Here is a 17,009-nt window from a genome sequence, read left to right as displayed (position 1 = left end):
GACAGCAGAGCCCCAGATCTGGCAGTCACATTAAAAATAATTAATTTCAATATGGAACTGAATATAAAGGGGAAAAATAATTTGCTGTGCTGAACTCGAGACCAGGCTGATTAACCAGCTAGCTGCATTTTTGTTTTGAAGATATACATAGCTGTCTTGGCATTTCAACTGGTTCTCCTGATTTCTAGAAACCAAAAGACACTTCCAGTAATGAAAAGAAAGAACTGCTTCACCACATGCTGATATATAAATTTGAGAGTACAAATACTGAACAACATTCCTCGCTAAACCCTATTTCTGGAAATAACTGTCCCAGGGCACATCAGCCACCTCCTCAAGTGCACCATGTTTCTTCTATTCCATACACACATCTGAAACAAATTATACAAAAGCTGCTAAGTAACATTTCCTCACACCCCAGAGACATCTAGGACAGATCTCATTTTCATCATTCCTCACTCAACAGAAGGCTTTCAAACCATAAAGCTACATGAGCTTTGTATGATTTCTGTCCTTGTTTTTATTGGCCATAATGATCAGCATTTGATAACACTGCTAAAATCTGTCACAGTTTTTTATCATTACAGCTCTTCACAGCTGTCAAACAAGCACTTAGCTCTGGCCCAATTAGTTTCTGAAAATAAGCTGAGACTTGGAGTGATTCATCCCTAATCCTAAAGACTCTGGCATGCGATGGTGACGTTGGCTGATCATTCTGTTCCTTGTAGGCATCTGGAAATAGTTTATACAATCATCAGAGCCAAAGCTGACTCTTATACAATGCTGGGTATAATTCTTTGAAACCCAGACAACCAAGCCAAGGAACTCTGGTTTTCTGTGTCTTCTCCCCCCTTCTTAAAGCGTACACAAAGCTTTTTTTCCACATTAAACCATGGGAAATTAATGCTAGAAAGATTTCCCTTTAAGTGTTGTTGAGGGATTCAGAGCCCTCAAGTAGCATCCCCCATGTCAGCAATTCCATAGTTAAACTTCTGTCTGAATGAAAGCAGAAAGCTATTAAAAGTCTGCCACAGGGAATAACAGCATTCAACAACTAGGGGAATCAGCCCATTATATCAGTTTTATTCAGGTAAACTACACATCTGCCCTAATAAATAACTTTACTGCTTGGCTGGGATCCTATTACAAAAATACTATGCGAATTGTGGATTCCCAGATCCCTGCTTTCAAGCAAAAAAAATCTAACGATGTCAATAGGTCCTCCAGCCTAAATCTGCTTTGAGGACTGTCAACAGCTACTGCAGCCTGTCTTACCTTGTGGAGAGGGCTACACCACTATTTAATGCTTCCAATTACTGAGCTAGAAGGGAATCTGCTAGCCATAATCTATGTACACATTAAATAGTGTATTCAAAGGTCTATCTGAAAGCAAAGACCTTGAAAAAGTTGTCTTGGGTTTTAAGTTATCCATTATTTTGGGGAAGCGTAAAAAGGATGTATCAGATTAATTTGGCTCTGGAGAGAACAGATGCAACTGCATGTTGCCTTTGCCTGCAGACACACCCAAAAACATAGGTGTCAGCGCTAATTTAATGAATTTAATCATGATTTCCCTCATGAATACACATCAAAATTTATCTCCTCTACTTTGAAGGAAAAAGGAGCAAAACTCATTATCTAAAAGTCAAGACTAGGAATGCCATCATCAGTCTCAAATGCAAATGTTCATCTCTGCAGAAAATTATCCAGGAAAAGCAATGAGTTTGGAAACTAATTACATTGTACTCTTACCATGAATCACAGAGCATGAATATCTGAGGCCAAATTTCTTTATCCACATCCATCTTCAGAACGAACAGCCATGAAAGCGCATTCTGAAGACATCAAAACTTTGTAACTCAGAGCTTTGAGGTAAGAAACCTCACTGAAGAGTATTTAGTCTGAAGATGACCTCAGATACAGATCAGAGTGAAACTCATCTGCCCTTTTATAAAGGCACAAATCCTGTTATTTTTCAAGAGAGATTATTGCAGAACTAGAAGTCCATGCTCTATGGAAACAAACTTTTTTCTTGTATTTGAGCAAATCTTTCAGAAAGAATCTCAGAATAATAAAGAAAAAAAAAAACAAACAGAATTCTGTGTTTTTAAGAAAATTTCTCTTACCCTTCCACGCTGGATTATCTTCGGTCGTTTCTGTGCTCTATTAATAAATACTGGCTGCGGAGCTTTGGCATTGGGTCCAGATACTTGCATCTCAGGATAGATGTTATCTAAGTACCACTTAAATGACTTGCAGTTCAATCTTTTCCTCAATTCTACACGGTCAGTAATATTTCCATAGTTCCTCATCCTTAGCTCGGGTCTCAAAGCAAAATACTGCTCCTGTATTGAGGAGAAACAGGTTGGGGACAAAGGGAGAAGAATTTTCAGATTATTGATTTCCAGCTTTTCCTGTTCATAAAACACCCAAAGTTTCATTTTGTTTTGCTAGTGTTTCACCTGCATCATCTTCAGAAAGGCTCCCACAGCGTAATTTTTTCATGTCCTAATTTATGATTATACTTACAATTGTACCTATTTAGACAAGGACTGATTAAGATTCCAGCTCAGTATTATGTACTGTTCAACTCTAATAAAGAAACAATGGAGACAAACACCAATTCATGAATGCACAATGTGGAGTGAATAGTATCGCCAAAACTAGAAGAAAATACCCTTTACTTCCAGCTAGATTTACAGAGGTGACAGAAGACATTTCTTGCACATGAACTCTTTTACTAGATATTACTTGGAAATCAGTTTTCAAGGCACTGAGCCGTAACATTTTGTTGGATTAATCTCTAGTAGACATCTGGAATTTACTTAGCACAATGTGGTTCTGGCAGTTTTCAATTACCTACTGCTATCTCTGATATTCAGAAGACACACAGCATCATCTCAAGATGAATTACACATCTGTCCTTATCAAGACCTTTGAGCATCTGGATGTGCTTGAAGCATCACTGCTATTTTAGTAAGAGAGAAAGGAGAAGCATTAATTACATTGGACTGTTGGGCAACTCTGAGGAATTTTGGAGATAGACTGGACTTCATTATCAAACTGGCCTGCTTCAAAAAGTAGCTCTGATATTCCCATTGCCTCTTTCCTGGTTAAAGTTCAAATGTCAGTATCCTACCTTTCCTGCATTATTTATCTCCACTGTATACCTGAACTTACTCATTTTACATTTAGCTTTTGACACTTATGAAAATGTTGCTGCTTCCCTTCTATTATGCAATTCTATTTATTAAATACTGACTTTTGCTCTGCTGCAAAACAAGTCATGTAAGTATTACTTTTGTACTATTCATCATACAATCACTTCAGTAAACTAAACTGGCCCTAAATGCTGCATTTACACTTATAAAAACAGAAATATTTCCAGGCTTGCCTTGCATACATAAATCTGTCATAATGACAGTATCTGGCAACTGCCAGAGAATTAGATAAGAAGCAGCTGGAAACGTTCAGGACATAAATCTGTGATAAGAGACTGCTAGAATCAGCAGTTTCAGTCCTTGCTGGACAAAGCAGCGTTAGCTGGAAATTATAACAAAGAATCAATTCCAAGCTTCAGAGAAAGCCATCATTAATCACAAGACAACTGAGCCCAGACACCAATAAAAGAAGAAGTGATAGATCTACCAATACATTATGGAGATGGAGAATGGAGATAAGAATTAACGACCCTTAATAGGCTGCTCAAACTGACTCAACATCAAGATAAATGACAGGGTTTGAAACATAAACCTCTAAAGAATAGAAAGTTTACAAAATATGTCTTGTATAGAAATTGAGGGAGCACAGGAAGAGCTACATGGCAAATCCTGTGGTCTCACATGGCAATACATCCTCAAGCATCACAGATGAGGGCTTCACAAAAATCTGACCTACATTCAAGATCAGTACCAAGATCTGAAGACAAAGAAGGAATACACTAGCCCTTGAATCCAGAAGTCAGTCCTGATTGATCTTTGAGGGCAAGCCAGTCTAAGAATCAAACTTCAAATTAAAACAGAAAGCATATAGCCAACCAACAAAATCTCTGTCTCACCAACATGGAAACTACCTGAAGGCATATAGCAGTATATGGCTCCCACATAATACTGATGTGGACGCAGAGCAATGCAGAGCTTACAAGAACTCACTTCATTAAAAAGGCACAGTAGAAGTAGCAGGGAAGAGACTTGAGCACTCAAAAGCCAAACAAGAACCCCACAGAATTTAGGAATTCAGGGAAAAATTAACATTAGGAAATCAGACTATAGAAGGAAGACCCCGTTAGAGGTGCTAACAAATCTCACTATGATGATAGAGTCATTTGAAAAAAAAGCCAGTTAATAACCTTATTTCATGACCTAGTGTTGTGGTTTAACCCCAATCAAACACCACACAGCTGCTCACCCACTCCCCCCAGTTTATATACTGGGCATGATGTGCTGTGGTATGGAATACCCCTTTGGCTAGTTTGGGTCAGGTGTCCTGTTCTCTGCTTCCTCCCAGCTTCTTGGGCCCCCCCTCACTGGCAGAGCACGAGAGACTGAACAGTCCTTGATCAGGGTAACCACTACTGAGCAACAACTAAAACATTGGTGTGTTATCAGCATTGTCCTCAGATTAAAGCTGAAACACAGCTCTGCACCAACCGCTAGGAAGAAAGTTAACTCTATCCCAGCTGAAACCAGGACACCTAAAATTGTCTCTTACCTTATATTCATCCATCCACACATGTGCTAGCCGCAGGGAGTTATGAGCCATAGTGTCCTGTCCCCCTGGTGAGCCATAGGGACGCCTTTTCCGGAAAATGTGTCCAACCCTGGAGCAGGGGATGATCAGAAGTCTACCACCACACATCCAGATCTGCCCACATAAAAGCAGAACATACCTCATTATACGCATACTGACAAGGCTCACTACCTCCTCCCCTTCTTCATACTTAGGTAGGCTTATACATTATGATGGGATTAGGTCCTACATGTCATGCTTTCTAACACTGCACCCCAGATCTAGATATCATTTACACTCTACTTCCTTTTATTTTTTTAAATCTCTTTTTAAACTTCAGCTTCCAGCAAATAATCGTCATTGGCCTTTTGTTGGGCTAACATGCTCCCCACTGTCAGAAGCATCTTCTTACATTAGCAAGTCACTTTTAAAACTCCTCCTAGATAAAGACTAAACTTCTTTACAACTCTCCCCCCAGGGAGACAAGGGCTTCCAGATGTTACAAAGCTCTCCAAATACTTCTCAAAGCCTTTCTATTAAAACTGCATTACACAGTAACAGTGATTTCCTTGCACCCCATGCACTTCTACTCAGAGATCTAATAGTTATGTTTTATAAAACTTCAAAGACTTTATTTATTCAGTCACATAAACTTATGAAATGCCAGTCCTTATGTTTAAACTCTAATCTTGATTTCTCTGATGACCCAGTTTGACAAATTCCCCTAAAGTTTTGGGGGTTGTTTTTGGTTTGTTTGTTTTAATGTTATCTTCACCCTTTAATCCCTTTTCATAACTGTTATGCTAGCATATAGTTTTGAGACACTCTTGTCAAACCTGTTGATGAATCCATGAATAAAAACTGAAAAGGTAAACATGGCAATGAGCACAAAAAGTTGTTTTTCTTTCAGTGGAGTGACAGGAAAGGTGAGATAAAGAACAGGAAGCCCAATGAAGTGTCATTTTCAAATCTCCTGATTGCGACTTTCACTATTTTTCCAACCAAGCTGACTCCTCTGCAGGACCTTTAATTTGGTTACAAAAAAAATTTACATTTCCAGGCTGCCAAAAAGGAGGCTGAAGTATCTGAAAAGTCCTATACATGACTAAGGAAAGATAATAAGCTTACTTATTTTCAATGCTGCTGTGAGCCACATGTCTTTTTAACTGACATAAAATTTATTAGACATTGCTTATGAACTCCTTTAAGAAATTTGCATGATTATTCTATTCTCATGACTCTCTATAGGTATTATGAAATGCTCCACCAAACACAGGAAAACCTACAAACATTTAACTACAGAGCTCAAAATTCTCTTTAATCCTCCCATTAAAGCTTAACTTGAAGATTATTGTTAAAGCAGTTATGATGTTCTGAAAGGTATCCTTCCTGGGAAGAGAAGTGCCAATTTCTGTGCGCAAATTGCTATTCCAGTGCTAAAGAAACAGTACATAGGAAAGAGAAGCTGCACATAGGGAAGAGAAGCAGCCAGACACCAAGTTTCACACTCCAAAGCACATAAAAGGTAGATTACCCGGAAAGATATTTCCAGATTTTCTCCTCCCCAGATGTCCATGCCACTGTCATACTGCCCAAGTTCATTAAAGTACTCACGATCCATGGCAAACAGGCCTCCAGCCATAGTAGGCGACCTGAAAAGGAACATTGAAAAAAGTTCATTTTCTTTTAGAGAAAAACAAAACCAAAACAGAAGTCATTCAGCTGAACCTGATAGTCCTAAAGCTTAAATTTACACCTATATAATACAACTTAAATCTTGAAGACACTAGAAATCATCAGATCACACTTCTAGTCTCAAAAAAAAAAAAATTCAAAAGCAGATCTGTAAATGGTATTTGGGATCTTTCATTATTCCAATGCCTATCAACGATATTTCTTTGTATAGTAAATGTGAGGAAAAGGTATAGGACAGGGAATGAGGAACAAAGTGGCTGTGTCTCTGCTAAAAAAGCCAATCAAAACAAACAAATAAACCACCTAAAAAAGCAAGAATTTGTACAAGTTTGGAGTCCAGCAAGTTTCCTATGGTGAAACTGAGAGCAAGAAACAAGGTTCAATTCTGAATTACACAAGCCAGGAGGATGCTAGAAGAAATCTTACTCTGTCTCATATAGAATCTAAACCCCAGGAGCAGCACTGTTTCAGTGTTGATGCAACCATCAGTTTATCAGAAAGCTCTTTACAGTTTGCATATTTGCATTTCCCAGTTTTTCACCTTGCCTGTGTGTTACTAGAATGGTGCTCTACTTCGTAAAAATCTGTATAAGGCCACCACTGTATAGTCTCTAGGTTGAATTGCTACTGTGCCACTAAGTTATAAGCAGATGCTCTAGAAGGGGGGGAAGAAAACGAGTACAAACACTGCATAAAGATACTACAGTTAGAACATACAATGGATGGGAAACAGGTTTTTTCTCATCCTCATTAATAAAATCCTTGCTTGTGCTCAACAAGTTTCTTCTACAGATCCTGTCACTTTAAATCCTGTGTTGAACGGCTGCTCTCAAGTTTTTCATCCCTGACACCAAAATATTTCATTATGAAGGTCTTTAAAATGTAAGACTTTCCATTCGATGGAAAGCCATTTGCAAAGATTAAATAGCAATCTAGATTCTTTTTCAAAGCAGGCAGAGACCTCTAAGTTGGAAAAGTTAGTTCTGTACTCAAAGAAAAGTAATCTTTCAAAATTGTTAGACTCTCTAACTATAAAATTCTCTGCCTTTTCATGGGAGTTTGTCCTAAAAGTGAGTTGAAGGAATGCAACAGTGTTGAACACAAGCAGAAACTAACCTTCAGCAATAGACCAGATTAGATGTGAGAACAGTTCTTAACAGAATAAGGATTTTAAGACTTTACATGCTGGTTCCCCATCCAGATTTTCCTGGTCTGTTCTTACCCTTTCTGCTTCAGAAACTGCCACAGTGACACTTTCCAAACAAGCCAGTCAAACTGCTAAGTAACTCAAGAAGTTTCCTGGCTTCTCAGACCAAATCTGTTGATGGGTAGATGTAGAAAGGGTAGACGTGGAAAGACTAACCGCAGAGTTGTCAGACAACAGCACAGAACCTTGTGCTGGAGCTGAAATGCTCTTCATTTACAGTCCAAGAAAAGAGAATGAAAGAGATGAGACTGCCCAATTCTGATTCACTTTGCAAATTTTACAGAAGCACCACATTATCTGCAAGGAGTCAGTTTGTAAAAAGTTCTTCCACCTGACAAACCTATTCTGTGAATTCTGTACTGAGATAGATTCCTGCCACTAGAAAAAGCACAAACAGCTTCTTGCATTGCTCTGCCAGCACTGGCCCTTTTTGTGAAGGGATTTGCACTGGGACAGCTTCCATTCTCAAGTCTTGAACCATGTGTCTGCTACTAAAAAAAAAAAAAGAAAAGGTGTCTATTGACATCATTTTGTAACAGCTACGTGTCCACCAGGAACCAGATACTGCCAGCTCAGTACAGGCGAGACAGTCAGCAGTGGTTAAAAGATGAAGGAAGGAAACTTTCAAGTTCCAGTGTTAAGCTTTTACAAGCTTTTTGTTTCAGAATGACTCGCAAAAGATGGCAAAACCAACATGCACAGGCTTCCAACAGGCAGTTTTAGGCATTTGCCACATCATGCAAAGAGACAAATCGTATTTTTATGTGGAGACACGGGAGAATGGATAATTGGTACATGAACTCTGAATAATCCTCAAAGATACAGCAAGGCTGTGAGAGGCCCGAGGAAGCTTAAGCAAGTAAGATAAGAAGAAGCTGGAATTCATGGAGTTAATGAGAACTGTGGACTGTTGGCAAGCTTTTGAGGTCAAGTTCTCACACCTGTGCTTAACCAATTATATGCTAGTCACTAAGGGTCTTCAAGACATATATCCAATCATAATATGACAAATCACTGTAAGTGTCTGTAAGAAATGGTATATAAGGAGTTAAAGCTTTGCAATAAATTGGCATTCACTGATCACACTGATCGTTCCTGCATTGTCCGTGACTCCCGCGGCGACGTTTTTAAATGGTTTTCACATCCATGTGTGTTCATTTAGACAGCTTTATGACAAAATAATTGCTGTTTGGTGAAAAATATACATGAAATCTGAAGAAAAAGAATATTTTTACATAAAAAAATTACCATATGCTCTATGTTCTCTCCCCCACAAAAATATTTTTTCCTATTCTATCAATTTTTTAGCATTTAACCACAGAAATTATGGAGCCTGTATTAGTGGGATGCAGGCTATTACTAGCACAAAGACAGTTATCAAAACCATCATTAAGCCAAACATCAACAGACTGGAAAAAAACATCAGTGCAGAGCTCAAAAGTTAAATTATTGGACAGATTTAATACAGAATAGCATTAGCTCCTTATGACTTTTGTCTTAGCAAAAGTTGCTGTTGTATAAGCTTTCTCTAAAAGTATACTTTCTTGACTTAAGAAGACAGATATATCTGATCTGTGATTAAATGTGAAAAATTAAACTGAAATATGTAATAGTAACCAAAACTATTTCAAAGTAAAATAAACACGTCAGATACCTGACAGGTTAAGTATCTGGTTCTAAAACTGCACACCCAGATAACGCTCCGTAATGATTAACAAGTTCTCCGTATGTTACACAGAGCTTCCCCCACATGGGAGGAACCTTACTTGATTGGAGCAGTGGCTCCCTCAGGTCCTTCCAGTTCTGACAAAGGAACAAGATCCCACTTAAAGTGCAGGCCCCAGTTAAATCCTCCACGCACAACTGGGGAAGAGCTGTAGGTAAGTGTGTCAGCGCTGATTATGTCAATCACAGGGCACACCACAGTCCTGCGATCTTCTCTGATGGGAGCCAGCAGAGGTTGCAACCACATCTCATTCACCTCACAGTGACTGTCCAGGAATACCAGCACTTTCCCTACAGAGGCCAAAGCACACAAAACAAAGATCCATGGTAACATGAAACACACAAACACATATGTAGTTGTATTGACAGCAGAGTATTGGCAGCATCCTCAGCAGCCAGTGTAACAGAGGGGAAAGACCATCTGCACCTGGAAAGCATTGAGAAACCAGGGACTCCACAGTGACTGGTACGGTCACAAAGGCAGAAGATAGATCCTGACTATTCACATTTAACTATGAAATGCTCTAGTGGACCATTATTTGTATTTCTTTGACAGGGTTTTATAGTTATAAAATTTTCTGCAAAGATTCTGCAGAGCTACTGTACTTTAAATGAATCATCATCAGACCAGCACTCTAAGAGCCAGGAAGTGCATTTGTGCTAATGCAGAGCACCTCCTATGCCTGACTTAGACTACAGAGATAGCCAAGGATGACACATATGGGGCTGGATGCACAAACTCCATGACAAGACTGTTTTGTCCACTAAATGTACTTTGCCTTGGGCTCACTTCATATCACACTTCAGCACCCATCCAGTTACTGCCACAGCTAAGATCTGTGTATTTTAAGTCAAGTCATTCTGATGAATTAATCTTTCATGATTTTTCATGAATTAATCATTCATGACATAGGCCACAACATTCCTGAACATAAAGTAACAGAGTATCTCCTCATCTCATTAGCTCTAGAATGACTGTGGATTAAAAGGAGAGTGAATGCCCTAAATGGGCATAGCCAAATTCACCAGTATTATTAGACCAAGCAACACTTCCCATCAGTTTACATGGGAATTATCCACCACTGTCAGAGAGGACAGTTTGATCCACCTTCATGGTCAATTGGTCTAAAAAGTCATCTGAACTTTTATGACTCAACATAAAAAGTATGTAACACTAGGATAACATGGAAGAGACAGGAAAGAGCTTTAAAGGAAGCAATCCTGAAACACACCAGCAGTTTAGAAGAGCAATAAAATAAATTAAAATTGTACTCAAATTAATCCAGCACAGCCTGGAAAATGCAAGCACGATTTTCTCTCTGGATTATGCCATTACAATGCTAATGAGGAAACACCAATTAAGAGATTTATCTGACACTCAAAATTATATGAGAAACTAGCACACACTTTCTCAGACACCAAAGAATTTAACTGGAAGCGTATTATAGTAAAAGGCATACAGTGTACATAAAGCACCAAATACTGTTTATCCCAACTAACACTTGCTGCAACACAAGGAAAGCTTGTATGAGAAACATTAGTTAGACTGGCAAATTAGAAACCAGATTAGTGTATCTTAATAGCAAAGCATATTGCCATTTTAGAGCACCAGTTTTCACATGAAACATGCAGAAAATAATCTGTGATCACATTATCTACTGCAGATGGAGATGTTCCCAATACAACATTCCTTCAGGGCAGGAATAGGGAAAATTCTACATTGCCTTACTACAAGTTTTATCAAATATTGGTTTTGTTTTATTATTTCACTGACCCAAATCTTTCTTCCCCTGAGCTAAGTTGTGTAGCGTGCCATGCAGAGCCCCTACAGTGGGCTAAAGCAATCACAGGTCAAATGTTCAACATCTGGAAAAGCTGCATTACATAAAGAGAAGTTACCCAATTAACCTATGGTCAAAGTATGCAAGAAAAAGAGAAACAAGGAAGCATACCTGTGGCATGAGAGGCTCCGACCATCCTTCCTCTAATCAAACCTTCCCGCTTCTCATTTCTTACCAGTTTTGTGGTTTCTGGAAGCTGAGTTCTAACATATTCATCCAAGTCTTTCTTCAAGTCAGCTGAGAAAAAGAAAACAGAAGTTCAACAACAGGGTGAAAATTGTGAAAGCTTTTTTTTAAAGTCCTAAAGTGCTCTACTCAAAGGGCCAAAAACTTCATCAAAAAGCTACCACAATACAGCACAGCTTAAAACCAAGAGTACCAAAAGGACAGTCAGTCACCCCACATCCCACACCTGCCCTCCAATTCTTGTGGCTTTTGGGGTTTTTTGTGTGTGTGTGTTTTTATTCACACATTTTTCTATTAACTGTTTTATTTTTTCCTGCTGTATTGTGGAAACATGGACAAAGCAGTGTGGAGACAGTGTTCTCACAGGAGAATGCATAATTGGTACATAAATCCTGAAAGACACAGCAAGGCCGTGAGAGGCCTGAGGAAGCCTAAACAAGCAAGGTAAGAAGCAGCTGGAAGTCACTGAGTTAATGAAAACTGTGGACTGCTGGCAAGCTTTCAAGGTCAAGTTCTCACACCTGTGCTTAACCAATTATATGTTAGTCACTAACGGTCTTTAAGACATGTATCCAGTTATAATATGCCAAATCACTGTAAGTGTATGTAAGAAATAGTATGTAAGGGGTTAAGGCTTTGTAATAAATGGCAATCGCTTGATCACATTGATCGTCTCTGCGTTGTCCGTGACTTCTGCGTCAACAGAGCAGGTACGTACCCTGGACTGAAGAGGGTGACATACCGTTGGACGGGACCTTCTATGGGGTGCATTCCTGCCGATATGCGGTTCCTTATGTTTTCCCAACTAACTATGTGCTGCCACTGTCTTGGGTTTTACACTTGGCCCTGGCTTCCTGAATACAGACTGGATTGTTATTTTCTTTTGTTCTGTTTGCAAAGCCTTTAGTACAGCACGATTGAAGTTAACTGGAACTACCAGACTTTATGCTAAAAGAAATTACTGCTACTAAAATAAAAGACATTGTACAAAGAAATAGCATTTCCAAATTCTTCTCATGGTGACATTCATTTACAGAAGAGGTAATGAAAGCCCTTTCACACAGGCAAGTGATTTAAATGACTACATTCTATGCGTGAAAATAAACACTAACACCTTTAAAGCAGCACAAAGACGCCTTTCATTACCTGTACCTGCTTAGCTGATACAATAGCAGATACAAAGTACAGCTCACTCACAGGTGGCTGCTTTTCTAAGATCCAAAAGGATCAAAAACACTGCTGGCAAGCAGGTGCTTTTGAAGGAGAGCAAAGTTCACTGAAGTCTATAGGCACTACCGTAACTTAACTAACATCAAGGGCAATTTTAAGAGTAACAATACTTCCTTCACCCAAGGACAGTGGTTTCTAACATTAAAGCAGGACCACTGAAGAGAACATGAACACACATGAAGGCTGAAGTAATGGAAAAACACAAGTTAATGAGCTTATGGAGAAATAAAGGGGAATATAAAATGAGGAAGAAAAACAAAAAGCCAGCTGAGACTTCCTAGAGAACCTTGGTATAGAGAGGCAGACAGACATTCAGCAGAGGCTATGCGGGAATAAACATTATTCTAATGAATGTCAGTTCTAACATTAAAGTTTCTGTTAACAAGATTAGATGTGAAAGGAATATATGTGGAAGCTAGAGCTGTAACCTTCAGGAGCTACAAGAGCTTTCAGGAAGGAAAACTGAAAAAGAGCTTCCAGAAGAAACTCCAAATGTTAAGATCTCAACCTCTGCTCTGTGGAATCATGGATAAAGAATAAGAAGGTACCAAACAGCAAGTACAATGCTAGGGAATATTCTAGGACAAAGAAAAGTTTATGGAGGGATGTAGACAGGATTCATCTGGGTCATAGGAATTCTGTCCTCCGGTGCTCGACGTGACATTATACGCTAGAGACAATAGATCTCTTTTTTTAGAGAGTCTCCTAAAAAGTTGCTGAAGTAATGTCATCTCTGGGATGCTACCCAGAGAAGATATCCAAATAAGCAGGACAGAAGGATCTGCAAACCTAAAACTAGTGTTTGAATCATTCTTCATCCAATATATCACAGCAAGGGAAGAACAGTGTACACTGCACAAAACAAAGGGCTAGCACAAAGTAGAAGAGGCCAATTACCAAGCTCAGCATTTAGTGCAGATAAGGCTGCATGAAAGGACATAAAATACAAGAAGAAATAGTTTTGCATGGGCAGACTTCTAAAAACAGCAGAAAGGGAATGCATACTGTTAGCTAAACCAGGCCCACAACATGGGCTTGAGCAGGAGAATGTAACAGCCAGTAGTACCTAATGGCTAACGTGCTCTCAGAGTACTATTTTGACCTGGACATGCTAGCATTCTGCTGGAAACTGTGCCCCAGGACTGAATATATCATGGATCATTCTCAACAGGCGGTTTAGCCTCAGACACCTCTTGGGGTTTTTGTTGTTGATGGGGCTCTGTGCGATTCGTGTCAACTGGTAAGACTGATTTCTTCTGACATAATCTAAACAACTGCTGCAATACAGACTGCCTGAAAAATCTTGCTCCAAGGAGAGAACTGCTCCTTTTTAGCCAGTCTCCAAAACTTACTTTAGCTGTATCTTGGTCCATATCTATGTAACAAAAGCTCCTCCAAACAAATGAGACCTAGGATGGGTAGAGCCCCTATCAGAGAGAAACTGGATGCAGTGCCTTGCAGAAAAGAAAAATGTAACAGTGGGCTGAGGTGAACTATGGAAATGCTTGCTTAGCTAGTAAGACTGTTGATGATTGAGTGCAAGAGGCTTTTTGAGGCAAAACTAGGTGCAAAGAGCCGAGCTTTGCACAACAGCACTGTCATGTAGCAGAGCTCCTACATTTAAAGCTAAAGAAACAGAATTTCATCTAAGCTGGCACTTCAGGAAGTATGTAACATAGGAAAACTGAATTGAAAATAAAATGAAAGAGGCATAGAGAAATAATTTCCCCAAGCTCACAAGAGCCATGGCATAGCCAAAGTCTTTGTCCATTTCCTCAGTCACTAAACCAGCTTTGCCTTTCTTATGCTGTAAAATTCCCTCCACTAAAATTAAGCAGCAGTGCACACATCAGTAGTGTCATCATCATCATTACCATTATCATCATCAAGAGCAGTAATTCTCTGTATAAACAGTATCTCCTCCCATCTTTGGCTTCAAAACACATTCATTAGTAGTCAGAAATGCAAAAGTAGCTACTTGAATATTCTGAAGCTAATTTGGTCTTCAAATTAGCAACAGACCATTAGAGTGATGGTATTACTGGCTAATCACAGGCATTAACCAAATGCATTCTAAAGACTGAGTTTTGAAGTAAGCTTACTTCTGAATAAGAAGGTTATGAAACTTTGAAACAACAAATAGCCCAAGAGACTGTGGCAAAGAATGCATACTGCTTCCAAAACAAAAACCAACAAAACAAGCTTTTAAATGTTACACATCCTTATCAAAAGGGCCAGTGTTTGATCTATGTTCTGTCCTGTATCTTTATATTTGATCTGACCTTAGAGAAATAAACTAGGTGCATAACAAGAGAATTTCATTCCACATTATACACATCTAATCGGTCTCTTACAGCAAGTGAGACCTTACCCCAGAAATCAAACAATGAGACCAAGGGAGCTAATTATATATATTAAATATCATTTTAACATATATAAATAATTTTTTAAATGCAGAGTTGTGGATTTGTACAAATGCAAGCAGGGGACCTGCATAGTCCTGCTGGCAAGTACTGCTACACTAACACATTCCTCAACAGGAATTTAGTTTTTGAAGGGCCAAAACGCCTGAATTACGTGTCTGTCTTTACCTTGTCCATCATCCGAGAGAAAAATGCTGAAGCGTCAATCTTTCATTAACAGTAAAGCAATTTGCAAAGCCTACCCCTCCAGGGCCCCTCCCAGAATGAGGGAGCAGCGCCTGCTCCACAGAAACCGAGGGACAGCTACTCCTACGGTGGCCACAAGAGGCTGTGCGAGAGCCATGCATAGCCCTCCCTGCAAAGGCTGAGCTCCAACACAACCACCCCACCAGGCCAAATGCTGAGCAAGTACAAAAAAAACGATGCGCTGTTTCCATAGCGCTGTATCAACTTACTTGCAAGACCGCTGCTGGGACTACGTGCATTTAATTCCTTTCAGATGCATTCACAGGTTAGTACTGGCCCACAAAGCTTACGGAAAGATCAGTGTAATACCTTCTAAGCAGCAGAGCAGCCTAATCAAGGTACTGTTAAACAGCTAAACTATAACAACTGCTTAATCATAGAACAGCTTGTGTTGGAAGGGACCTTAAAGATCATCTAGTTCCTACCTCCCTGCCACGGGCAGGGACACCTTCCACTAGACCAGGTTGCTCAAAGCCCCATCCAACCTGGCTTTGAATCACCCCCTCTGCAAATACATTCTGCTCATTATTAGCTTCAAAACCAGCGTCTGAACATTAAATTCTGTATGAAACAAAGCTCATCAGTAAGATGGCGCAGCTGTGAATGGGGATGTCATCTTGGGCTTCTCAGAACATCATGCATCTCTACCAGGTGGCACGTTTTGGAGATGGTACGCAGTACAAATTGGTTTTGCATCACAGCTCCTACACTTTTGTTTTGCCAAGTCAGTAAAGCACAGAAGAGATAAGAAGGTGAAGTTTAATCACCAAGCAAAAATATTACTAACAGGTTCTCTTACCCAATTCGCTGTTGTCATCCACCAAAATAATTTCATGAAGGAGATGTGCAGGAGTGCGGTCCAGAACACTATGCACCGTGCGAAGCAGGGCAGAAAGCGCTTCATTGTAGAAACAGATGATAACACTGGCAGACGGCAGATCAGCAGGGTAGGACTTCTCTCTACATCTGCAAACAGAGATACAGTAGTTATCACTTTATTTTTAGTGAGATTTCCATAGAGCTAGGTCTCTATTGAAACTTCATAAATAACAAGCAAACATTAAACGTATAGGGAAAATCCCTAACATGAATATAAAGAGCTCAGGTGTGTAACACGTATAGTAGGGCTCAGCACAGTAAGTTATCCTCCACATAACACAGATTTATAATCAACACTGCTAGTTGTTAGAAAACAGAGGATATCACAGATTGAAGTATAAGTAAAAACCACAGATCCTCAAGACACAGACAAGAAAAAAACACCAAGGGCATGTTTCAGCTGCCAAAAGTCTACCTAGTACCCTCAGACAGCTCAGACATGTACAGGAATGACTAATATGGTATGAGGCCTACAAAAGCCCCACAGCTTTACTGGCCAGCTGCTCAAGAACAGGTTGGCTATCCCAGAATATCTCCAGTGGTGAAAAATACCTATCCAGACAAGCAAGGCTGGGATTCAGCGTGAAGATTAAGATGCTTACGTCTAGCCTCTGCTGTCAGGCAAGTGTAGATTTAGCCCACCCTAAAGCCAACAAAGTGCATTTTGTCAGCTGAAGAGCATTACATGATTCATTAACTGCACGGCCTGGATCTTTGCTAATTATAATAAAAGCAGAGACAACTGACTAACACGCAGTTATCCAAGATCAAGCATCTTAATCTGCAAGCTGAATCCCACTCAAAGCAGGACATCATTCTTTATTTATCCTTGTCTCCAAAATTTTGTCC

The 17,009-nt window shown here is 39.5% G+C and overlaps 1 protein-coding gene across 6 annotated transcripts in view; it reads right to left on the bottom strand.

Annotated features, from left to right (window-relative positions):
• The window catches only part of GALNT11 (polypeptide N-acetylgalactosaminyltransferase 11), a 49,827-nt gene that overhangs the window by 11,685 nt on the left and 21,133 nt on the right, over positions 1-17,009 (bottom strand). For all 6 annotated transcript variants that reach the window (XM_061348968.1, XM_061348988.1, XM_061349002.1 and 3 more), the window contains exons 4-9: positions 16,081-16,247; positions 11,308-11,433; positions 9,397-9,646; positions 6,263-6,380; positions 4,711-4,863; positions 2,127-2,345 (exon numbers count right to left, since the gene is read on the bottom strand). In XM_061348968.1, the coding sequence (XP_061204952.1) occupies positions 2,127-2,345; positions 4,711-4,863; positions 6,263-6,380; positions 9,397-9,646; positions 11,308-11,433; positions 16,081-16,247 (1,033 nt within the window). The remainder of the gene's footprint in view (positions 1-2,126; positions 2,346-4,710; positions 4,864-6,262; positions 6,381-9,396; positions 9,647-11,307; positions 11,434-16,080; positions 16,248-17,009) is intronic.

Source organism: Neopsephotus bourkii, unplaced genomic scaffold (assembly GCF_033783945.1).
Source record: "Neopsephotus bourkii isolate Nb327-2 ecotype Australia unplaced genomic scaffold, CSIRO-AGI_Nbou_v1 NB_53, whole genome shotgun sequence".
Classification (NCBI taxonomy): Eukaryota; Metazoa; Chordata; class Aves; order Psittaciformes; family Psittacidae; genus Neopsephotus; species Neopsephotus bourkii.
This window is presented reverse-complemented; position numbering and strand designations above follow the sequence as displayed.